Raw genomic sequence first — 25409 nt, 5'->3', positions numbered from 1 at the left:
CCTCTCCACTCTGCAGCCTCCAGTGGAATGATCAGTGTGGTCAAGTACATCCTGGACCTTGGTGTGGATGTGAGTCAACACGCATTCAAATGTGTAGGGGGTTTTCATAATAGTAATGAAGAGAGAGAGGTTGGACCAGGGGTTTTTCAGAACCAAGTAATGAAGAGAGAGAGGTTGGACCAGGGGGTTTTCAGAACCAAGTAATGAAGAGAGAGAGGTTGGACCAGGGGGTTTTCATAACCAAGTAATGAAGAGAGAGAGAGGTTGGACCAGAGGGTTTTCATAACCAAGTAATGAAGAGAGAGAGGTTGGACCAGGGGGTTTTTCAGAACCAAGTAATGAAGAGAGAGAGGTTGGACCAGGGGGTTTTCATAACCAAGTAATGAAGAGAGAGAGGTTGGACCAGGGGGTTTTCATAACCAAGTAATAAAGAGAGAGAGGTTGGACCAGGGGGTTTTCATAACCAAGTAATGAAGAGAGAGAGGTTGGACCAGGGGGTTTTCATAACCAAGTAATGAAGAGAGAGAGGTTGGACCAGGGGGTTTTTCATAACCAAGTAATGAAGAGAGAGAGGTTGGACCAGGGGGTTTTTCAGAACCAAGTAATGAAGAGAGAGGTTGGACCAGGGGGTTTTTCATAACCAAGTAATGAAGAGAGAGAGGTTGGACCAGGGGGTTTTCATAACCAAGTAATGAAGAGAGAGAGGTTGGACCAGGGGGTTTTCATAACCAAGTAATGAAGAGAGAGAGGTTGGACCAGGGGGTTTTCATAACCAAGTAATGAAGAGAGAGAGGTTGGACCAGGGGGTTTTCATAACCAAGCAGGGGCGGCCTGTTCAATAGGGCGATATGGGCGACGCACTGCCAAACGGCTAATCAATTATATCACGGCAACAGTAGTTATCAGTGTTGTAATCTAGATGTCTGATCTGCCACAGTGCCACACTGCCACTAAATGTCGAATCAGGCTAAAGTCGTGCTTCCAAATGGCTCCCCCTTTTTGGGGCGATTTCAGTCAGGTTGAAAATCGCCCAGAAGTCTGTCATAGACTCCCATGTAAAATCTATTTTTTTTCAAATTTCAGAGCTTTCAATACAATCTCTATGGGTTTCTGAGGGCTTGCACTTATGCGCTTTCGTCATACGTAACGTAACCATGAACGTAACTAAGAAAAGAGCGGATTGTGTCTTTGAAAGAAGTTCCTTTTTGTCGGCGAACAAATGAAGATAAATTGGCAACGAAACAATTAGGACCTCCCAGACCAAATTTAATAATTCAACAGGTTTCTACTAAAGGCGGAAAGTCCTACACCCGAGGATTTTCCAAAAATTGGTACGAACGAAAAAAATTACATTGCCACTCAACTGGATGAGGGATACAGGCTAGCTGTCCGCCGCCACAACGATGAGGTTAGTGTTGATAATCACAAGTTTACTGGGAGAACTGAGACCAAGTAGAGACTTTGGACAGGGTGGATATGGTATAATAAAGGCAGTTTATTCAGAGGTAAAGATATCTGGAATCGCGTGCACGGACCCGTTCGTCAAACTCATGGGAGCTATACATTAAGCCCCATTACTTACCATATCAGATAAGAGAAATTGCTGCAGCTACATATATTTTACATCCTGGCCCTACATAGTTCACTATTTGCATCACTTACCAAAATATTACATGTGGTCATATATGCTTGGAAAGTGGAGATGCCATAGAACGTCAAAAAAGTAAACATTGCTGGAGACACATTGCCGTTTTGTAGAAGACATCGTGTTTGCTAGCGAAGAGATTTGTTGTGGCAAATGAACTTGGGCTGGGAATTGCCAGGGACCTCACGATAAGATATGCATTGAGACTGCGAGTCTCATGATTCTATACGTATTGCGATTCGATACTGTGATTTTATTGCGCACCATATGTCTGTTGCAGAGGGATCAGAAAGCCATGAGAACGAAGTTTTGATCAGTCATGGAAATAAAAGTGCTGAAAACAAATTGGCTCCCCAATGTGAAAAGATTGAGAACAAGCTATGAAGGAACAATAATGGTGTTTTGGTGCAGGTACAGCCAACTATGCGCTAAAATATTGCGATATTGTCAATACAGTATATCGTAAAGTATCACTATGTAACTCGATTTCTTTCACCCCAATCCCTCAAATTAACGGTAAATAACTGAATTGTTTGCCCCACATTTAGCTAAGATGATTAGCTAGCCAGCTAAAATGTTTTATTTAGTTAGCAGTCGCATCTACAATAGTTTACTGTCAATAACATGTCTCCAAAAATGACGTGGTGTCTCCAATTGTGTTGACATTTTACAATTGCGATGCGCATCCATGAGTATCCACTTTATGTAGCTCAGCTGGTAGAGCACGCGCGCTTGTAACGCCAAGGTAGTGGGTTCGATCCCCGGGACCACCCATACACAAAAATGTATGCACGCATGACTGTAAGTCGCTTTGGATAAAAGCGTCTGCTAAATGGCATATTATTATTATTATTATTATTATCTGAAGAGAGCCCCAAACATTGGGTTCAGGCATTTTATGCAATAAATGGAAGTAGGTTGAATCTAGAGTTCTTATCTTCTGATTGGTCCTGATGAGTTGGGCGAGGTCCCCTCCACTGTTGCATTGGCTCTGAGTCGGGTTCTCTGTCTTCAAATGTTCAGCCTAAGAGAGGGGATTTTTGTGTGTGTGTGTGTGTGTGTGTGTGTGTGTGTGTGTGTGTGTGTTTAACAGTGATGATGTGTGTGTGTGTGTGTGTGTGTGTGTGTTTAACAGTGATGATGTGTGTGTGTGTGTGTTTGTGTGTGTGTGTGTGTGTGTCCTCAGAGCAAGAACTCGTGAGTTGGAAGAACTGAGAGGCCTATGGCGTGGGTGTTGTCCTTGGCCACCTGCTGACAAGGCTGACAAGATAGGACCCTTTTGTCCATTGTTATTGGATAGGAACAGAACTTATAACCAGCTCCTGACCTAAATAGATCTTAGCACAACATTTTACTCAACATATCATATTCCATATTCACTATAACAAATATATTTACTACGTACATTAGCAAGAACCGCCACATCCTCAGCCGGCTAATCCAGTGTGTGAAGTTTTGCGGAGTGTTTGAGTTAGCTTTGCAAGGCAAAGATGAAACTGAGGGCTCCACCAACCCTGGTAAGCCAACACTTTTGAGATCAGTCAATAAATGCTTCTGGTATTGACTTATATGCTGCCCCTGTCTTCATGTTGTTGCTGGACATATCTTTTTTTAAATGTGTGTAGGTCACCTAAATCATCAGAAAAATTGCCCCCCCTGAGAATTTTTTCAGGAGCCGCCACTGCTCCTGACCCTCTGTGGGAACCAAAAAATCTTAGTATTTGCTCTCATGAGTAATTTCAAAGAATTTCCATCCCCAATGGCACCCTATTCCCTTTATAGTACACTACTTAAGACCAGGGCCCATAGGGATCTGGTCAAAAGTAGTGTACTCTATAAAGAATAGGGTGCCATTTAGGACGTAAAGTTTTGCATTTGTATGACAGGACTATTTACATTTGTGTTATTAAACCTACCTGTCCTTTGCCCTCTAGAAAATATTTTAGAAAGAATACATGAATGAATAATTTACTTTCTTGTGATATTTATGTCATCATTTTGTGCCTTCTTTAGTTACTGAGGGGAGGTTAGGAGAGTAGGGGCAGCTGTATGAGCGAAAACAATGATGCACACTAAGTACTACAACGTTTGTGAAAAGCACTGATACTTTTCCGAGGCAGAAAACATGCCTCCCTTGGAGAGGAGAAACACTGTAAACCAATCGTAGGACAGCAGCATTTAGATTTTCTTCTGTTGAAAAAAAAAAAATCTATATTATTTGTCTTGGTCTTATAAGCAATGTATTTTGACAGGTTTTGCTTGCTTTAACTTCTTCAAAAAAATGAAACCACTCAATCCTTTTATGTGATTGCTTGTTCAAACCCCCGTTTTTGTCTCTTTTTGAAAATCATTTTAACTGGAAATATGTACAATACATATGCTATGTTCGTCAAATCAGGAACAGGAGGTTCACAGTTTTTTTCGTGTCCTTTTTTTTTTATTTAAAAGGATGAAACTAGCATGTACATATGAAATAGTGACTGAATTCGAAACTCCCATGAATTCTTTCAGTATCTGAAGATTGCTGTATATTTTATGAGTAATAAAATAAAGAAATGAGTTATGTTATTTAATAATGAACTATGGGTTATCTGTTTTATGTGACAACCGCAGTATCAATTTCTAGGTGACAGTGGTGCTAATCCCAAAAGAAAGGCTACATACAACAAGGAACAAGAAGTCTATTGGCAAAATGATGACAATTGCTTGTACCTTGGCCTAACGGTGTGGGTTATGTATTTTATTTTTCATGGCGTCCTCAACATTACAGTTTTAAGGGCAACAATAGCCTACATTTGTTTACAACTCGCAGGATTTCCATACATGAGCTTTCAACAACACAGAGAGTTGCATCAGCACGAGATCGAAAGTGCGTCAAATCTGTACAGGTCATTGTTACGTCATCACTGATAAACGTTTAAACTGATCAAAAACCGCTGGAGCAGTTCAGTCTAATCCTCCCTAGTGCTGGAGGATTGCGTTTGTTTTCGCTCTGGATGCGGCGTTCATTTTGGCAAGGAAATGTGCTGATTTTGCAAGGAGATGGAGAATAAAGAGTTCAAGGTAGGCATGTTATTTATTTTTAAATCTTCAATTATATTAATTACTGTGGATTAAATATTGTTTAACAAATGAAATAGTGTGCTATTCATGCTGTAATATCAAACTAGAAAGTCTATGGCCGGGGAGTCATGAGAGTTGGCTAAAGGTACTGTAAGTAGAATCTGCTGTGGGTCAAATGGGGGTCAAAGGTTATGACAGCGCCTTCATAAATACGTCCTAAATGGCACCCTATTCCCTATGTAGGCTAGTGCACTACTTTTGACCAGGAGCTAGTGCACTACTTTTGACTAGGAGCCATAGAAGGGTTGGCTGATGTCACGAAAATGATGCTCGCGCATCGATGGCCAGAAGTCGTGTATCTTGTTATGATTCTGAACCTCAGCTAACAACAAGCTGCCATGTGGGGGAATCGTAGCTCTGTGGCATGTTTCAGCTCGTTGTATGGTGTTATTGATACCAAGTCTTGTTTTGAGGTGTTTTGACTGATATCATGTCTATGCAATGGCTAAAATTCGCTACCTAGCTAACCAACAACAACTGTAACAATGTATTTGATACGAGTTCATTGTTCAAATGTATTTATGTTTGCATTAAACATTTAGAGACTAAATATAGTTTACATGTTGTCTAAGTCAAACCCTGTCTATTTTGCCCCATAGTTGCATGCCAGTTTTGTTGCTAAACAACCAACCCCTCTATAGAGTGTTACAGTGGAGGTGTGATAATACCCATAAAACCTAGCGGTCAAACAGGGAAATGGTTCCAATCGTTTTCCACCATTCATTTTTCCCATAGGCGATTTTAGAAACACATAAAATAAGGGCTGTATTTCGTGTAGGCTTACCCTGCTTTCGTAAATCTCTCTCGGACAAGTTGACTTTTATCAGGATATTCGGCTCTATTTACTCTCAGATTCGAAAATGCTAATTAGCATCAAAGTAGACATCATGCAAAACTACAAATCCCTGCAAGCTCCTGCATGTCATCTCTAGCTGACACCTTTGCTAACGGGTATTGTGTCAATTTAAGACTTGCACTAGACAGTTCACAGAATTGTCCATTTAAAGAAATGCAGCCAATTTATTCATTACTACATTTAGCTAACATTAGATAGTTAATCCAGAGATTCTTACCTTTGCCTCGATCAGCATGATCATCATGGCATTTGTAGTTCTTTATGATAGCAACATTAGCAGCTAATAAGCATTACATTTTTGGGAGGTAAATACAGGCGAATATATTGATAAGTCACCTTGTCCTAGAGAGATTTACACGGTTATCAAAATGTCACACCAGGGTAAGCCTACACGAAACACAGACCTTATTTTAAGTGTTTCTAAAATCCCCAATGGGAAAAATGAATGGTGGAAAAACGATTGGAACCATTTCCCTGTTTGACCACTAGGTTTTATGGGTATTATGACTCATACTGTGGGACTCTATAGGGCTCCAGCCAAAAGAAGTGCACTATATTGGAACTAGGGTGCTATTTCGGACACAAGCATAGATATGATGCATTATTATGTGACCATAGAAATAGAATCACTAGAAAGGATAGAGCCTCTGACCTTGGCAATTTGACTGGTAAACTGAACTGTACACCTGATATGATGTTCTGGTGATTCTATTTCTCTGAATATGATGCATTATGATGTGACAATGAGAGTTGGGTTAATGGTGCTCTCAAGGCAACTGGGAACTCGAAAAAAATAACTAGGTCAAATCATGTCCGTGATCTTCAGGTCGGAAAGTCGGAGCTCTAGAAAGATGCCAGAGTTTCCGACTTGGATTTCCTTTTTACATTTTGTGGTGGTAATTTTACCCCCTTTTTCTCCCCAATTTTTCGTGATATCCAATTGGTAGTTACGATCTTGTTACGATCTTGTCTCATCGCTGCAACTCCCCAGCAGGCTCGGGAGAGGTGAAGGTCGAGTCAGGCGTCCTCCAAAACATGACCCGCCAAGCCGCGCTGCTTCCGACTTGGAATTCCGAGTTGGATGACTGTTCAAAACGATTTTTCCCAGTCGGAGCTTGTTTTTTTCCCCTATTTCCCAGTTGTCTTGAACGAACTGAAGTCGGAAGTCAGAGATTTCCCAGTTGTTTTGAACACGCAAAAGGCGACACAGTAGGTGACATCTAAACATGACTTTGTGCTGTCTTTCAGAGGTCAGAGGTCAGTGGGAATGACCTCACCCTCATAGACCTGGATGACCCCATCAATGAAGCTGATGTTATGAAGGAAGTCAGGTAAGTGATTTACACTAATGACACATTTGTGACTGGTTACAGGATCACATAGGCCTACAGATTCAGTAGTAGGTCAAAGGTCACCGCCTATGGAGAGGTAGGCCCAGAGCCATGTATTTAGAGAGTTGGGACATTGAGATATAAACTCAGCAAAAAAAGAAACGTCCTCTCACTGTCAACTGCGTTTATTTTCAGCAAACTTAACGTGTAAATATTTGTATGAACATAACAAGATTCAACAACTGAGACATAAACTGAACAAGTTCCACAGACGTGTGACCAACAGAACAAAGGGGGGGGGTCAAAATCAAAAGTAACAGTATCTGGTGTGGCCACCAGCTGCATTAAGTACTGCAGTGCATCTCCTCCTCATGGACTGCACCAGATTTGCCAGTTCTTGCTGTGAGATGTTACCCCACTCTTCCACCAAGGCACCTGCAAGTTCCCAGACATTTCTGGGGGGAATGGCTAAATCCTAGCCCTCACCCTCCGATCCAACAGATCCAGGCTCTTCATGGCAGAACACTGACATTCCTGTCTTGCAGGAAATCACGCACAGAACGAGCAGTATGGCTGGTGGCATTGTCATGCTGGAGGGTCATGTCAGGATGAGCCTGCAGGAAGGGTACCACATGAGGGAGGAGGATGTCTTCCCTGTAACGCACAGCGTTGAGATTTCCTGCAATGACAACAAGCTCAGTCCGATGATGCTGTGACACACCGCCCAAGACCATGCATCCACCTCCAAATCGATCCCGCTCCAGAGTACAGGCCTCGGTGTATCACTCATTCCTTCGACGATAAACACGAATCCGACCATCACCCCTGGTGAGACAAAACCGCGACTCGTCAGTGAAGAGCACTTTTTAGCCAGTCCTGTCTGGTCCAGCGACGGTGTGTTTGTGCCCATGGCGACGTTGTTGCCGGTGATGTCTGGTGAGGACTTGCCTTACAACAGGCCTACAAGCCCTCAGTCCAGCCTCTCTCAGCCTATTACGGACAGTCTGAGCACTGATGGAGGGATTGTGCGTTCCTGGTGTAACTCGGGCAGTTGTTGTTGCCATCCTGTACCTGTCCCGCAGGTGTGATGTTCGGATGTTCCGATCCTGTGCAGGTGTTGTTACACGTGGTCTGCCACTGCGAGGACGATCAGCTGTCCGTCCTGTCTCCCTATAGCGCTGTCTTAGGCGTCTCACAGTACGGACATTGCAATTTATTGCCCTGGCCACATCTGCAGTCCTCATGCCTCCTTGCAGCATGCCTAAGGCACGTTCACGCAGATGAGCAGGGACCCTGGGCATTTTTCTTTTGGTGTTTTTCAGAGTCAGTAGAAAGGCCTCTTTAGGGTCCTAAGTTTTCATAACTACCGTCTGTAAGCTGTTAGTGTCTTAATGACCGTTCCACAGGTGCATGTTCATTAATTGTTTATGGTTCAATGCATTGAACAACATTTTACATTTTAGTCATTTAGCAGACACTCTTATCCAGAGCGATTTACAGTTAGTGAGTGCATACATTTTCATACAGGCACCTCGTGGGAAACAAACCCACAACCCTGGCGTTGCAAGCGCCATGCTCTACCAACTGAGCTACAGGGGACTATCATGGGAAACAGTGTTTAAACCCTTTACAATGAAGATCTGTGAAGTTATTTGAATTTTTACAAATTATCTTTGAAAGATCCTGAAAAAGGGACGTTTTCTTTTTTTGCTGAGTTAATGTATACATTACATGACACAGTAGATATCCATATATCATCTGGCTCCCCATGGGCAATGTTGACATTTTAAACAATGCTATGTAACTGAACATCTATAATTAGAATGTACTTATAATGAAAGGATAAATGAAAGGCTCTAAGGCGCTAACATTGAGTCCTTTTAAAAGTTGGCAGAATTCTCTAAATATTTGGCTCTGGATAGGCCGAGTCATCTCAAGAGTATTGGAGCCATAGAATTTGAGTGATTCTATTCTAATTCTAGAATGATTCTAATTCTATGATACTAATTCTATAATTGGAACACATCCTCACACTCACATTATAGCAGTGACCTAAGAGAGATTCCCTTTTCTCTATCTAGATCCCATAAAGATCACAGAGAGGCTGAGAGACTAACCAAGTTGGACGAGGCTGTTCTAGAGACAGATACCCCAACTCAGTCACAGGAGGTTGAAGGAGAGAGTGAGTTGGACGAAGCTGTTGCCATCCCATCTCAGTCGCAGGAGGTTGAAGGAGAGAGTGAGTTGGACGAGGCTGTTGCCATCCCATCTCAGTCGCAGGAGGTTGAAGGAGAGAGTGAGTTGGACGAGGCTGTTGCCATCCCATCTCAGTCGCAGGAGGTTGAAGGAGATAGTGAGTTGGACGAGGCTGTTGCCATCCCATCTCAGTCGCAGGAGGTTGAAGGAGAGAGTGAGTTGGACGAGGCTGTTGCCATCCCATCTCAGTCACAGGAGGTTGAAGGAGAGAGTGAGTTGGACGAGGCTGTTGCCATCCCATCTCAGTCACAGGAGGTTGAAGGAGAGAGTGAGTTGGACGAGGCTGTGGCCATCCCATCTCAGTCGCAGGAGGTTGAAGGAATGAGTGAGTTGGACGAGGCTGTTGCCATCCCATCTCAGTCGCAGGAGGTATGATGTATTTTTCTATTACATGTATGACATTTCATTGAGATATTTTGTGTTTTAATTACGCAAAATTGAATTCCAGCCTAACTCTGCTTTCTGTTGTCGCCATCAGGATGCAGTGGTGACATTCACTACCGTGACCCACAAGGATGAAACTTCCCAGACCAGCCTCACCCTCAGCAGGGGAAAGAGAAGCTACCCAGACCTACACACCTTTGTGCAGGACATGAAGGACGAGTAAGTTGCTCTTTGGCTTCCCCATGCATCCCCTAGATATGTTCCCTATCTCAATTGCATACTCCTCGTGTCCTCTCTTCTCAAAACCCATTGGATGAGAAAGCCAGAGGTCCCGCCCTTCTGAACTTCTCATCCAATGGGTTTTGAGAAGGAGGCGAGGAGATTGAGAGTCTCCCATAGTCTCGGGCCAATACAAAGGACTCAACGGACCAAATAACCAATCAGGGATGTCTGGGTGTGGCCTAGTTCCATAGAGGTCCATCCATAACGTAGTCTAAGATAATAGAGGTAATGTCCATCCATAACGTAATCTAAGATAATAGAGGTAATGTCCATCCATAACGTAATCTAAAATAATAGAGGTAATGTCCATCCATAACGTAATCTAAAATAATAATAATATATAATAATAATAAATAATAGAGGTTAATCTAAAATAATAGAGGTAATGTCCATCCATAACGTAGTCTAAGATAATAGAGGTAATGTCATGTGGTTCATTGTGTACTTGCATTTATTTACTTTTCAGCCATTGGAATCTGCTGAGTGAGAATATGCGTGCCGGGGTGAGTTATAGTCACCTCTAAAGTAGTTAATGTTGGTAAAATGGACCAAACATTCATTTGTGGAAATCCTGCAGGACCTTTAATCCTGAACCACTGCTTTAATTGACTAGCTTGAGTAAATGGTTCTAAGTTTTATATCAGTGCAGCCCCTTTAACAAACTAACTCTTTATGGTCTTTTAACATTGCAGATGAGCAGACATGAGTTTAGTGCCAAGTGCATGGATATTGTAGCATGGGTGATGGAGTCTACATCCACTGTGGTTGTTCCCGCCCTTGACCTCACCATGCAGATAGAGCTCTCTGATTCGCCAAGCTCTTCTGGATCAGGAAGTAATGAGGCAGGAGAGATGACCTCTCTTGGCCGCAGCGCCAGATTCAGCTGTAGTGGAGGAGCCAGCAGGTGCACCAGCGCCAGAACTGCCTACAGCACACGCATTCCCACGCCTTTCCCCTCCTCTCACAGGTACCTAGCCCTATCCCCTCCTCTCACAGGTACCTAGCCCTATCCATGCCTCTAACAGGTACCTACCCCTATCCCCTCCTCTCACAGGTACCTAGCCCTATCCTCTACTCTCACAGGTACCTAGCCCTATCCCCTCCTCTCAAAGGTACCTAGCCCTATCCTCTCCTCTCACAGATACCTACCCTATCCCCTCCTCTCACAGGTACCTACCCCTATCTACGCCTCTCACAGGTACCTAGCCCTATCCCCTCCTCTCACAGGTACCTACCCCTATCCACACCTCTCAAAGGTACCTAGCCCTATCCACGCCCCTCACAGGTACCTAGCCCTATCCCCGCCTCTCACAGGTACCTAGCCCTATCCATGCCTCTAACAGGTACCTAGCCCTATCACCTCCTCTCACAGGTACCTAGCCCTATCCATGCCTCTAACAGGTACCTAGCCCTATCCATGCCTCTCACAGGTACCTAGCCCTATCCCCCTCCTCTCAAAGGTACCTAGCCCTATCCTCTCCTCTCACAGGTACCTAGCCCTATCCCCTCCTCTCAAAGGTACCTAGCCCTATCCTCTCCTCTCACAGGTACCTACCCCTATCCCCTCCTCTCACAGGTACCTACCCCTATCCACGCCTCTCAAAGGTACCTAGCCCTATCCCCTCCTCTCACAGGTACCTACCCCTATCCACGCCTCTCAAAAGGTACCTAGCCCTATCCCCTCCTTTCACAGGTACCTAGCCCTATCCCCCCTCACAGGTACCTACCCCTATCCACGCCTCTCACAGGTACCTAGCCCTATCCCCTCCTCTCACAGGTACCTATCCCTATCCCCCTCCTCTCACAGGTACCTAGCCCTATCACCTCCTCTCACAGGTACCTAGCCCTATCCACGCCTCTCACAGATACCTAGCTCTATCCCCTCCTCTTTTTGCAGGCCTTTCCTGTTATAGGTACAAATATCCATTCCAGATCCACTTAGTGAGAAATACTACTTAGATACTACACAACCACTCTAAAACGTTTACTCTGAATGTTAATGTTTGGTCTGAGTGTGGTTTGAGATGGTTCACAATGCTTCCTTTGAATAACAATAACAAGGTTGAGTTTGTGTCCCAAATTCTTGGATCATATTTTTTATTTTGTTACCATATACTATTCATTTCTGTTGTGCATTCTGCAGGTCCATGACCTCTTTGCTAAGTGAGAACGAAGAGCGATATGTCTCCTCACCTGAGGGTGGCGATAGAGAGATGAGACACAGACCACACTCAGCACCACTGAGATCTGTGTTTGGCATCTCTGAGGACTCTGTCTTTGACATGGTCCAGAGCGGCCAGTCGCAGGGTGACATCGTACCGCCGCCCAAACGGAGTAGACAGGAGAAATACAGACCTAGCAAAATGTCAACGGATGGCAAGTTTATGATGGGTATTGTCGAGTTGGTTATAAACCTTCTCAACTCCAGATTGGCTGAGCTAATGCGAAGTGTCAGTCAGGGAACTCTAGTTCTGCTGACTGGAAGTATCTCAGCAAGTCAACAGTTTGCCCAAGAGATGCTAAGCATGGCGACTTCTAAGATGTATTCCCATGCCATAGAGCATATTGCGCTCAGCCACAAGTCTCCCCTTGAGTTAGAGAGGGAGCTTGAGGCCATCTTGGGTCCTCTGGCTGGACAGGTCATAGTCATCATCATAGATAGCATCATCAAGGCTAAAGCCAACGGAGGAAATGAGGGGAGAGCGTCCAGCCCCTTGACCTATTTTCTAACTGCCATTTCGGCAGAAATACAAAGCCTAGTGGTTCACAGATCGGCTAGCAGACCATCCACCAGACTGTCCAACAACGACCCACTGCTGAACATTTCCAAGTCAAAGGTCTTAAGATCAGTTCTGCTCAAAATGGCAGAGCTCTTTGGCCAAGGTCCAAGTGAAACCTGTCTAGTTCCACTAGTCCAGAGTCAGTCCAACAACTCCATTTGCGACTGGACTGTGAATGCAGGCACCATTCATCCAAGTACATTTCTGTCCGACAACAGAGTGACAGAAGTGTCATCCGATGTTGTGGATCTTGTACTTGAGGTTTTTTGGATAACAGGATTTTTGGATAACAGGAACCTGTCAAGGCCACAGAGTGCCTGCTCCCACAACTCAGCTAGTGGAGCAATAGATATGAGAGCTCTTGCTGGGGACTTGGTCAGACAGGTGTCTGTCAAACTCAGCCCATTTGTCTCTGAGATTCAACTCTCCACCATGTCCATGACAGATCTGTCATCATCTTTTTCTGACTCCACCTTGAAGCAGTTGTGTTCTCGCTCTGTTGTTGCTCTGGCAACTGCCTGTCAAGCAATCAAAACAGAGCTCGAGAACCAGAGACCTACCAACCTGGCAGCCAGAGACCTACTATCGTCTCTGGTAGAGACCATTGAGGACATGGATATCTCTGACATCCTCTAGGGCCCGTCGGCCATTTTGGAGGAGGCTGCTGTGATAAAGCACCCAGAGATGTCCACCTCGACAATACACAGATCTCTGCTTCTCGACTCATCTCTCGCCTCCTCTAAGATGGTCACTGAGAGCATTATCTTCAACAACCCATGCCCATCAGAGGAGAATGTGAGTATTCAGAAGGAGCTCCCTGCTGATAAAGTTGACAAACTCCATGGTCAACCAGTGGAGGAGTATATTGTCAAAGCTGAGCAATGCATCATTCAGGTCATTCAGGATGCAGCTGTGACATATACTGCTGCGCTGGATAAAACCGACACTTGTGGGAAACTGTCGGAAATCCTATCTGTCCATGTTTCCTCAGAGAATATTGAGGAGGCATCCTCTGATCTCTTTGGTGGAATTATTTCCGACCTGCATGAGGTATCTGAGGTCAATAAGGCCTCCATGCGTACGAAATCAGGTCACAAAATGTTCTGGGTGGAAGTGAGTTCAGGTTCCCAGAAGATTTATACCAAAACCCTGGACAAACTAAGGAAGCTGTTCACCTCCCACCATCGCACTGAGGGAAAAAATACTCCTGTGCAAATCGAGCTTTCTGCAACTGGACTACTTGTAACTGAGGCCACTGTGCAGGAATCTCCTGTAACTGAGGCCACTTTGGCAGTGTCTCCTGTACAGAAGACAGACAGTAAGACCCCTTCTAAGTCCTCAGCCTCAGCCTACCAGCTCACCCTCGACACCTGCACTAAAGGGGTAATCAAACAGGTGATCTCGGTGCTGAGGATGGACACTTCAAAGGAAGACTGCTCCGCTTCCGTTGGGGAGAGCACGTCAAAATCATCCTTCGACTTCAACCAGAAGTTGGACTCGATAATTTCGAAATTGGAGGACCTCACCATTTCGAGTGATGTGACGTCAGCCGAGATTGCCACACTCACACGATCTCTTAGTGCAGCCAGCAGAACCTCTAACATTTCCATCCAGAGCTTTCACAGTGCTGAGTTCCGAGCTAAGGCCAAACACATTGTGAGTGAGACCATTCTCAGAGCTGCTAGCAAAGCCAGCCATTCTTTGCTACAGAGCATGCCTAGCACCACCTTCTCACACCATGCGGTTTCTACAGCCGAAGATATAGTAAATATTATCATGCAAGACCTTGAAAGTGTATCCCAGTACACTGTGGACGACGCAGACTCCTTCCCACTAGGAGAGAAAAAGCTGGAGTTCCAGCTCAAACCCAGAGTTGTCTTTGACAACTTATTGGATGCTGCTCAAACCATGTACCACAGAGTAAATGATAGACTGAACATCTTTTTCTCTTTTCCACCAGTGTCAGTCACCACAGCCAAATATGTGCTGGACTCCACCCCTGTGGAGACACTCAGACGTTCTAAGTCCGCTGACACTGCTCTTGTTGAGGACAGGAGCCGCCCTCCGTCTGTGAGAAGTGAGAAGCCTTTGTCAAAAGTCTGTTTGGCTAAAAGGTCTAAAACCCTTCTGTCTTCGAGTGGCTCTTCAACAGACCACCATGTAATTGACACATGCAGTGAGGATGTCACTCTGCCCACCAGGAGTATGTCAGTTGTGAGCAACAACAGTTTGAAGAGAGCCTCTCCTCTCCACGGCAGTGGATTGAGTGAAAGTTGCAAACCTCTTGTGGCTCTAAAAGACGTAACAGTGGCAGTCAGCCAAGAAGGCTTTAGCAAAACTGCAAAGAAGACGCTCAGCTTGATCCTAAATGTGATCAAGTGTAGAGTGGCCAACTCTGAGAGTTCATCTGTTGGGCAGATTGCAAGTGAGGAGTGTCTGATAGCCACTAACATGTTAGACTCTGTACTGGAGAGCCTTGACCAGTTGCCTGACATGAGCGCTGCCGATGAGATCACAAGGACAGAATCCCATACCTCTATCGCAATGGACGAGACAGGTTCACGGTCAACGCTTGTGAGCCAACAAGAAATAAACATATCTGACACCAATATCATAGTGAAAACTATAATGGACACATTGAAGACGGACGACCCAGAGATGACTTCAGCAGAAGAACATCTGGATAGGCTCCTGTCAGTTGAAGCCCTTCAAGGTGCGTCTGGCAACCTGATCGCAAAGGTCCATGGTCTCATTCAGGAGATAACCATAAACCGCCAGCTTCAATCCATGGTTGGCCACAGAAGCCTCTCTCAACCAGCGCTGCCTAAACCAGCCCTGAGGAAGCTGTCAAAGGACGATGCCTCAGAGCTCATTTACAACTTTGCCCAGACTTCTGTTAGGAGACTCCTGGGGCAGTGTATGGGAAGGCCTATGCCACCATCGGCTGAAATGGTTTTGGATCAGGTCATCAAGTTGATGACAGACGTGGTGATGGACAGCCTGACTTATGTGTCCAAGTCTACAATGGAGGATGGTAAGTGAAAGTACCTCTTTTCATCTGCATAGGACTTAATTGTAACATGATGCTCAATACATTGCGTTTTATGATGTGAAATTTACTGGTTGTGTCCAAAATGGCACCTTCTTCCATATTTAGTGCACTACTTTTGACCAGACCCTATGGGCCCTGGTCAAAAGTAGTGCACTATAAAGTGAAGAGAATGCCATTTGGGATGATCTGACTGACTTCAATGGCTGCGTCCTCTTCTCCCAGTTATTGTACACAGGTCGGTCACACTAGCGTGCTCTTCTCACTCAGACACCAGCAATGCCACAAGTGACATCACTCATGGTGTTGTAGCTGACCTTAATGCTACTGAGGAATTCCCTGCCAGGAGCCTTAGCCCGGCTGATGTAAAGGCTGACGGTATGGCCCGCCTTCCCTCTGCCAGAGGGGAAGAGACTAAGAAGAACAGGAAGTGGCGTTTCCTACCGAAAATGCATAAGTTTCCAAAGATCATGATTAAGGTAGGGTGCTCTGTGTTTTGAGATTACATCTGTAAGGCAGGGCTGAAATTTACCCTACAGATTCACTACACCCCTATTGTCTCTCAGCATTAGAACAATACTGTTGTCATTGTCTTTAGGAGGTTGAGTGAGGACGCTGTAATGCAATCCTAATACACATGGGAGAGAGTCAATGGCTATGTCCCAAATGGCACCCTATTCCCTATATAGTGCACTACTTTTTACCAGAGCTCTCTGGGCCCTTGTCAAAAGTAGTGCCTTACGTAGCGAATAGGGTGCCTTTTGGGATGCACACTCTGTATTTTACACAGGCTCAGTTGTCCTGATGTGTTTTGTCAACAGCTGTTCAAGACAAAAGGGGAACCGAAGAGACACCCTGAACAGGATGCGCTGCCTACCAAACGTCTCAGAGAGACTCATATTTCACAGGGTAAATGATAAGCATCGATAATGTCATATTGATGTATCACCCTATGACAAGCTTGTTAAAACAGTGACAACAGATACAGGCAGACCGACGGACAGACAGGCAGACGGGCAGGCAGGCAGGCAGGCAGGCAGGCAGACAGACAGGCAGACAGACAGACAGACAGACAGACAGGCAGACGGACAGGCAGGCAGACGGACAGACAGGCAGACGGACAGACAGGCAGACGGACGGGCAGACAGGCAGACAGACGGACAGGCAGACGGACGGGCAGGCAGACGGACGGGCAGGCAGACAGACAGACAGACAGGCAGGCAGGCAGACGGACAGACAGGCAGACGGACAGGCACAAACACACACATTCATTTTCTGATTATGAAATGTTCTTATGACAGATGCTGAGTGTGAGGTTCCAGAGGTTCCATCCCCTCCCCCTCCCAAGGAGGACCTGACAACCACACCGGCCCCTGCTCCCCAGGAGTCCCAGTCCCGTAAACGCCCACTCATAGTCAGGGTGTTACACGCCTCTCTCAGAGCCATCTCCAAACCATTCAGAGGAGCTTCTGGGAAGAAGAATTAGCCAAATGCCTGATTTTATTAATATTATATTTTAATCAGAGCCTTTATTTAATAAAACATTACTGCATTGATTTCTGTCTATAGTAGTCTTCATGTATGTGCAAGATAACGGTAAAGTACTTCAAACCACATAGTCAAAAGTATTCATAGTGAAGTACCGTTTATGATTATTGATTGTGGAAATACACATAATACAGAAAAGTTGTTGTCACATATAAAGACAGACATAAAGGAGAACTCCGTAGACCAGTCACATTCTCAAGCCATAACTAAATCCATGAATGGATCTCCTATAAGATGACAGGAGAACATTTGTAACACTTTCTATGAAGCCTATATCTATAATGCATACACTCAAGTCATTTACATTTTACATTTTAGTCATTTAGCAGAAGCTCTTATCCAGAGCGACTTACAGTTAGTGAGTGCATACATTTTTGATTTTTTTCATACTGTCATACACTCATAATGACTTAATTGAGTTAAGTGTTAAGTAAAGTGCAGTTATAAACACATAATGAGGGCTTATTATGTATTTCTTGCAATAAAAAAATAAAAATGCTACTAGTTTATTAAATATTCATGACTGCAATTGCACGGCTCATGTCCACACTTCTGTACAATAGGGGGCAGTAATGCACCATAACGTTGGATGCCAACTGCCTATAAACCTCACTGAAGAAGAAAAAGCTACTCATGTAATGCATGCTGGAAAGCAGACAAAAACTAATGATTTGCAAGAGATCTAAACACGATTTATAAGCTACTGAACAACAAGTCCAAGAAATCATTGCTAACCGCGTTTGCACTTTGAACAGATTTCTCGACAATAATAATGGAAGATGTGACTGGGGCTCATCTCATTGCAGAGGAACTAAAAGCTCAGGTGAAGTGTGTGCAATATATATAAAACAGTGTTATACTGTGTAACCGTGTTGCTAATAATATATTTGTCGCTGATCATGTCCTTGGCAGTGAGAATGTAGCACTACGAGTTGTGAAAGTGTGCCAAAGGTCATTGCACTGGTATAGCTAACTATTAATATTGTTGTAGAAAAACATTTAGATGTTTATGTGGAATAGCATATGTTAACATAGTGAGTTTTTGTCCTGGGTCCGCCTGGGTCCTGCAGTCGGTGAAAAGCAATTGCACTGCCTGCATCTCAGAACTGCGGCCGCCTTGATCTCATGAGGTTATCGTTGCCCGCGTGTGCATGACGTCAGAGAAAGTCGGGATCAAGTCGGACACAAATCTAACCAGCATGCATTGGGCGGTGATCGCCGGTGATCGATTCTGCGCAGACCTGGCTCATCTCAAATGGGCCTCTTGTCTATGATCTGTCGGCATGGTTATACTGGCCTGTGGCCTTCTTGGAGGCCTTGATGAAATCGGAGGGGGGCTCCCATTTGAAGCAGGGCTCCAGATTGGCCATCTTTATGGTCATTATTGAGGACAGGGTGCCATCCAATGCTAGGCTGTTTCTTCTCTTGGTTTTGTTCAGTCCCACAACTGAAAACACCCTCTCAGCATCTGCGTTTGCATGGGGGCAACACCAGGACAAGCTTGGCGACGGCAGCAAGCCTCTCGAATTCTTTGGCTCATGTCACCTATGGAAAATGCACCAAAACACAATGGAAAAACATACCTTGATTTTTGATTGATTAATACTGTGAGTATACTGTAGGTTGATCCATTAACAAAGTTCAGATAAAAACATGCATAATTTGAAACATGCATGACACATATATGCATGCAACAATTTTAAGCAACAGATGTAGCCAAGCCACACCTGCCAAAAGGAAAGACAAAAAAGGAAAAAAAAATTACCTTATGCTTCCGGGTTGCCATTTCAGCCCAGAAGCTTTCCATTTCAGTTTAGTCCAGCAGGGATATCATTGGCATGGTCTGATAATTTAGAAACTCCTCACCCAGAAGGTCATGCTCCTCTGGCCAATGGTATGGGAGGAGATGGGGAAACCTATTTATGAAAGTAGAGTTACAAGTTGTTACGTTTTAGGTATATAGTCATCAACCAGCAGCAGTTCATACACATCTTTGAGGAGAAGCCACATAAGAATATATCATGTGCAGTTTAGGAGTGAACACACCTCATCATAAAACACAGGGTATTTTAGCTAAGATGATAGACAATAATTAGAGAAAAAAAACTAACCTTTCAACAAAGTACAGGACATCTTCGATGTCACTTTCAGCCCTCTGCCGTATCTACAAATTGTGCGTGCTTGATCAGTGGCTCTTCCAGTGGCAGCTTCTTAAGTGCATAGTCCACAGCACTTGTCAGGAAACACAACACAGCTTCATGGAATTAATCCACCTGCTGTGGTGTGATGTCACCCTCGTCGAGTAATCTGTTAAGTTTAGCCCTGGTTGTGAACCCAATGTTCAACTTTCTTCCTGTCACAGATACAGCATATCGGTATAAGGTACAAGGCTAAATATCACATATCACAGTGTTTGATCATAATAATAGTCAAATACTAACCTGGTAAATGGTTTGCCTTTTCTTCAAAGGCAATTTCACAAGGCTCCTCATGGCACTGCAGAGCTGCTGGAACCATAATCTTGGAACATAGCTTGTGTACGAATTTCACCATCTATAACAGACATTTACAAAAATAGTAGGTGAAACCTGTTTTAGAGGACCCCTGCAGATATCAGCAAGAAACACAGAATGGAAAAAAACAGCAAAATCCAATCCCACCTCATCATGTAACAAAAATATTGATGACTGCTCTCTCTGAAGCAGCAAGTTGAAAGAAGTGAAAGTTGGTACGGTGGCTTGGAAGAACAGCAGGTACACTTCTGTCATGGGGTCAGTGAATGTCTGCACAAGTCTCTTGAACCTGGCCTGATTTTCATCTTGAATCAATCAATAAATAACACAAAACAAGAGGTTGTCATTAATACAAGTATGTGACTAACAATCCATGTAGTTGCTGCATAATGAAATTGAAAATTGATGACCATACTAGCAGATTTGTAGTAGCTGTGTTCCTGCTTTACGCACAAAGCCTACGGTGTGCGTCGCCAGCCCAGCCCGGCCTGTTCCTGCTCCACGTAAGAAGCCTACGGTGTGCGTCGCCAGCCCAGCCCGGCCTGTTCCTGCTCCACGTACTAAGCCTAAGGTGTGCGTAGCCAGCCCAGCCCGGCCTGTTCCTGCCACTCGCACCAAACCAGGGGTGCGAGTCGCCAGCCTGGTCCAGCCCGTTCCTGCTACTCGCACCAAGACAAGGGTGCGAGTCGTCAGCCTGGTTCAGCCCGTTCCTGCTACTCGCACCAAGCCAGGGGTACGAAGTCGCCGGCCTGGTCCAGCCCGTTCTGCTACTCGCACCAAGCCAAGGGTGCGAGTCGTCAGCCTGGTTCAGCCCGTTCCTGCTACTCGCACCGAGCCAAGGGTGCGAGTCATCAGCCTGGTTCAGCTCGTCCTGCTACTCGCACCCCAAGCCAAGGGTGCGAGCCGGTCAGCCTGATCCAGTCCATTCCTGCTACTCGCACCAAGCCAGGGATGCGAGTCGTCAGCCTGGTGAGGCCCGTTCCGAATCCACGCATCAAGTCTAGGGTGCGTATCGTCGGCCAGGTCCGGTCCGTTCCTGCCTCACGCGCCAAGCCAGGTGTGTGCGTCGTCAGTCCAGAGCCTACCAGCTGGGTCAGATCGGATCGGGGCCATTACGGGGATATTGAAGTAGGGTGGTCAAGCCCGGAGCCGGAGCCGCCTCCGAGGAGCAACACCCACCCAGCCCTCCCCTATTTGGGGTTTTGAGGCGCGGTCGCAGTCCGCGCCTTTAGGGGGGGGTACTGTCACGCTCTGGCTCCGGGACTTTCTATTTTGAGCCAGGGTGTGTTCGTTTTGGTTGTGTTTTGTTTGGTTGGTCTTCATTGGTTGTGTTTAGTCAAATGACTCCCAATCGGAGGTAACGAGTGTCAGCTGTCGGCTCGTTATCTCTGATTGGGAGCCATATTTATACTGTCTGTGTTCACCTTGTATTGGTGGGTTTTTGTTTCCTGTACAGTCATTGTCACTGTGGACGTTACAATTCGTGTTTTGTTTTGTATTCGTGTGTGCACTTTATTTTATTAAAGTCATGCTCGTATCGCACGCTGCGCCTTGGTCCACTCATTTTCAAGACGATCGTGACAAGCTGGCCAGAGGTTCATACAGCCTCAGGATCCTGGTCACACAACGTTCAAGGCTTAGCCAACGGACCGAGATACGCAGGAGGACCTCCATGTACTCCGCTTCATGGAGCTCACAAAACTCTGTTTTAGACATTAAATCCATATCATATATTTTCTACAGCTCAGCATTTCAGTATTACACTTAATAGTATCAAACATGCATACCTGACAGGTATCCTTTCCGATTTGTGCTACCCTTGAACCAGTAACCGATGTCCACTACCATATCCTCCAAATCAAAACCGGACACCTGCAATGCATAAATCAATCATAACACATTCAGTCAATGCACGTAATTAGGATACAAATAAAAAGGTACATGTAAAGATAAATCAGGCCTTAACTCACTTTAAAAAATCTTTTAAAAATCCCACTCCTGCAGCTTTGGCGGTGTTATGTGCCACATGACAAGGACAACCATGAATATAGGTGTTGGGATGCTTCTGGAGCACCCTAGAGGCAATGGAATTACGTGGTCCAATGTTCACAGCTGCATTGTAAACTGAGAGACCAATGCAGTTCTCCCAAGGGATGCCATGCTCCTCTATGGTGGAGTTAATTTTGGTGAAGATCTCACTTGCTGGCCCACAGCTCGTCCCACTTGTTGTGCACATATTTAAGAACTGGTGGACAACTTTGCTGCCCATGAAGACCCGGACAGTAAGCGGGTTCATCTTTCCACTCCTATAATGACAAGTTAGAATCATACAGATGTTCATGTTATTAGATGTTTAAAAATACACAAAGAACATGTTTTGCAGAGGAGAAAAATCTCAAATAGTTTGTGAAATACCAGTGTCATTCGACCCATCCGTAACAAGGGTATACGGGGCTTTTTTCATCTCCTTCACAAGCTCCTGTGTAAAATATGGTGCAAGTGCTTCATTGGTAATGCAGGATGACTTAGTCTTGGCACACCTGTACTCCTGCGCTGTCTTCGAATCTCCGAAACATTCTTTTAGGAGAGGCCCCAGGTGGTCCGCAAAGGCTAGGGGGACGTTGTGAACTACCAACCCAGCTGTCATTTTGACCTCAGCCCTTCTTGTCTGTAAGAAATTAAAAATTATTAATCCTCCCAAAAGACCATAGTTTATTTAAAATAGACGCCTGCGATAATAGGGCACAGGTAAAAAACACAGTCAGCAACTAAGATCTCAAATTAAGAAAACTGGACTGTACTACACTGAAATACAAACCACAAATTAGTCAAAACTATCAACCATGACTTTACCGTGATCAACTAGAACACAAAACTCTTGACTGAACCTTGACAGAATCATTACACATATCATACCTTAACCTCTTGTGCAGACATACCCCCTACAGATGGAACGGCCATTGCATATTGGGATATTGTGGCTGTGGACTGGAGAGCTCGTTGCTTATCTTGGTGGCCTTTGCTTTTTATATGGCGCACTACATCTGTCACACCCTGGTGGCAACATGAGTTTTCAATACGGCAGACTGCACACCAGTAGTGCCTGTTGAGGCTCCCTCTGGTAATACATGGCCATGAAGAGGTCCACTCATTTTGGAAAATGGATCTATATGTTGCTGCTCCAGCCAGAGCACGACTCTTCTGGCCCTGCTGTTGGATTGGGGGGGTCTCTTCTGTCTGTCCCTCTGTGTCTCCTTCCATCTGCCCTGTTGGTTGTTCTATTTGTCCTGTCTGTTGCTCCTCTGCATGGGCGTCAATCTGTCCTGTCTGTTGCTCCTCTGCTTGTTTGTCAGTCTGTCCTGTCTCCTGCTCTCTCTGTCCTTTGTGTTGCTCCTCTGTCTGTTGTCCTGTCGTTTCTATCAATCGTTCTGGCTGTTCTGTCAGTGTGTTTGTCTGTCTTTTCTCACTTGGCTGGTTCTTTAACTAAAATAAAAGGTTTTCGCTTTTGTCCTGGCAAAGGTCTCTTTCGGGACATCTTTGAAACCTTAAACAATTCAAATGGTCATGTTGGTTTAATAACTCTACTCTCAGTTACAAAAACATACCTACTTCTATTGCACACATTTCCTGTATTTATGTTCAATTCTTTGGAATACATCTTACCTGTTCGAAATCAGCTGAGTTTACATTCACCACACTAAATCATGTTCACACGCACAAACAAATAATTTCTTTCAAGATTTAAAGTTTAAGAGAGTGAGTACTCAATTGGACGACATTTCATTGTTACATACCTAGTCTCAGCTCAGCTTCTTATCAGACTTCTTGAGGTAGTGACCGTTTCTTCTCCTGTTGTCTTTCGCGGCAGTGGTATCTCTTCTTCTGTCGCTAACTTCGGGGTGCAGCGCATATGGTTCAGTGGCGCTCATCAGCGCCATCTACCGTCGGGGAGTTTGAAAAAAGGAACAAACGAGTCTCGGGCAATTTGTTTTGCGTGAGAAATTGGATGTGTGGCGTGAGTGCGTGTGAAAACAGGCAAAAACGTGTGTCACACGGCGAAAGCGTTAGAGTTGGCAGCTCTGTGTTATGACATGTTATTTCGATATTAGAAAGTTTAAACGCGCTATTACATACCTGTAGTAATATAACAAAAGTTATCGTGTCGACTGCACAATTATGGCGCTTTCTTTATTCTGAAGACCGATGCGCACCTGCCAGGAACTTCCTGTTCCACACCGCCACAGTTCCTAAATCCATAGACGCAACAACGCAAGACTTCTTCTTCTTCGTCTTCTTCTTCTTCTTCTTTGATATCATGGCGGTCTGCAAACAACCGTTTAAGTGCATGCCGCCACCTACTGTGCTGGAATGTACGTTGAATCATGATCTGGCCAATTCTGTCCTACCATGAAAATACAATTCTAAACCAAATAAATCCCTAACTTCAACCACACCCTCCCCAACCCCATTAAACTTTATCTATATCATGCGGAAACACTCCACCCTTAGGATTGTTCAGCATGTCAACAACCATTTCAACAGTAACATCTGTTAGCCCCAATATCTCTTTTGCCGTCTCCACAGTAACCTTCAACCTTGCATTTCTGCTTTCCATAACCCGAGTCGTGTTGACAACCTTACCAATGAAAGCTATGGAGTCAACTTTATTCACATTCATGAGCACAAGATTTCTGAACAGGCCTTGAAACCATGCTAGGACCATCAGAAGCACCAGCCCCGACAGTAGGTCCACTTACTACAGGTACATCCATGTAAGCTCCATCAGTCCACACTGTAGTTCTACCAATCTGTTTTATGGCCTCTGCATACGATACAGCATGACTGATCCTATATCTCTGAGCCTCTCTCTGTACCTGGAAACACCAAACGCTGCACTTTGTTCTCGGCCACAATTACAGCACTTAACCTTCACATTGCTTCCACATTCACCATAACCTTGTGCTCCTCCACACTTGGCACAACTTTTATTTCCTTTACACTAAAGCAGCTACACGTCCCATTCTTTGGCATTTAAAACACTGCAGTGCATATATGGACAAATTCTCTAACATTGAAAGTAAGGAATCCTATCTGTACTTTTCCCGGCAAGACTTTCTCAAACCTCAGCATCACTGATAAGCTTTCACTTCTTTGACCCTCTTTCCTACTGATCAACCTTTTGGCCTCAATCACTCTGCCTCCCTTCACATTGTCTTTAGTATCATCTGTAACCTGCATCAGCACCAGGGACATGGCTTTTAATCTTCATCCCATTAAGTTTTTCCATTTTCTAAATCTTCCCTTGCTGACCCTTGCTACCACACAATATTAATCATCTACCATTTCCAATGAACCAAGCTAATTTCACTTCACCTACCTCTTTCTCTACGGCATTAGTTAGTCGGAGAGGGTGTAAGTGAGGCCCTGTGGTCTCATCAAACACTATCACCACTTTCCACTCCAACACATCACTACTCTTGCTCCCTACCTTGGCCCTATGCTTTCTTTACTAGACAATCCACTGCTTTCTGTATCATGATCTCTCTTCTTATAATAAATACCAAAAAGATTCCGTCGGCACACACTTGATACATGGCCATTATCTTATCGAGTTTGTCAGTGCAGCGGCTTATTCACAACAG

The 25409-nt window shown here is 44.8% G+C and overlaps 1 protein-coding gene and 1 long non-coding RNA gene across 2 annotated transcripts; one reads left to right on the top strand and one right to left on the bottom strand.

Moving 5' to 3' along the window:
* The first annotated feature begins 27 nt into the window (after positions 1–27).
* LOC123487916 lies at positions 28–17192 on the top strand. The gene is made up of 9 exons (XM_045218898.1): positions 28–69; positions 6873–6955; positions 9037–9124; positions 9690–9814; positions 12021–12192; positions 13294–15691; positions 15977–16185; positions 16528–16615; positions 17008–17192. Exons 1-9 carry the CDS (start codon positions 28–30, stop codon positions 17190–17192), a joined length of 3390 nt encoding a protein of 1129 aa, XP_045074833.1.
* Positions 17193–19791: 2599 nt separating this feature from the next.
* Positions 19792–23601, bottom strand: LOC121563403. Its single transcript, XR_006659906.1, has 3 exons — positions 23562–23601; positions 19915–20072; positions 19792–19807 (listed from the first exon to the last, which is right to left on the bottom strand). It is a non-coding gene; the product is annotated as an uncharacterized LOC121563403 (long non-coding RNA).
* Positions 23602–25409: the final 1808 nt, after the last annotated feature.

Source organism: Coregonus clupeaformis, unplaced genomic scaffold (genome assembly GCF_020615455.1).
Source record: "Coregonus clupeaformis isolate EN_2021a unplaced genomic scaffold, ASM2061545v1 scaf1889, whole genome shotgun sequence".
Classification (NCBI taxonomy): domain Eukaryota; kingdom Metazoa; phylum Chordata; class Actinopteri; order Salmoniformes; family Salmonidae; genus Coregonus; species Coregonus clupeaformis.
The sequence above is the reverse complement of the archived record's forward strand: the minus strand, read 5'-3'. Positions and strand labels throughout refer to the sequence as shown.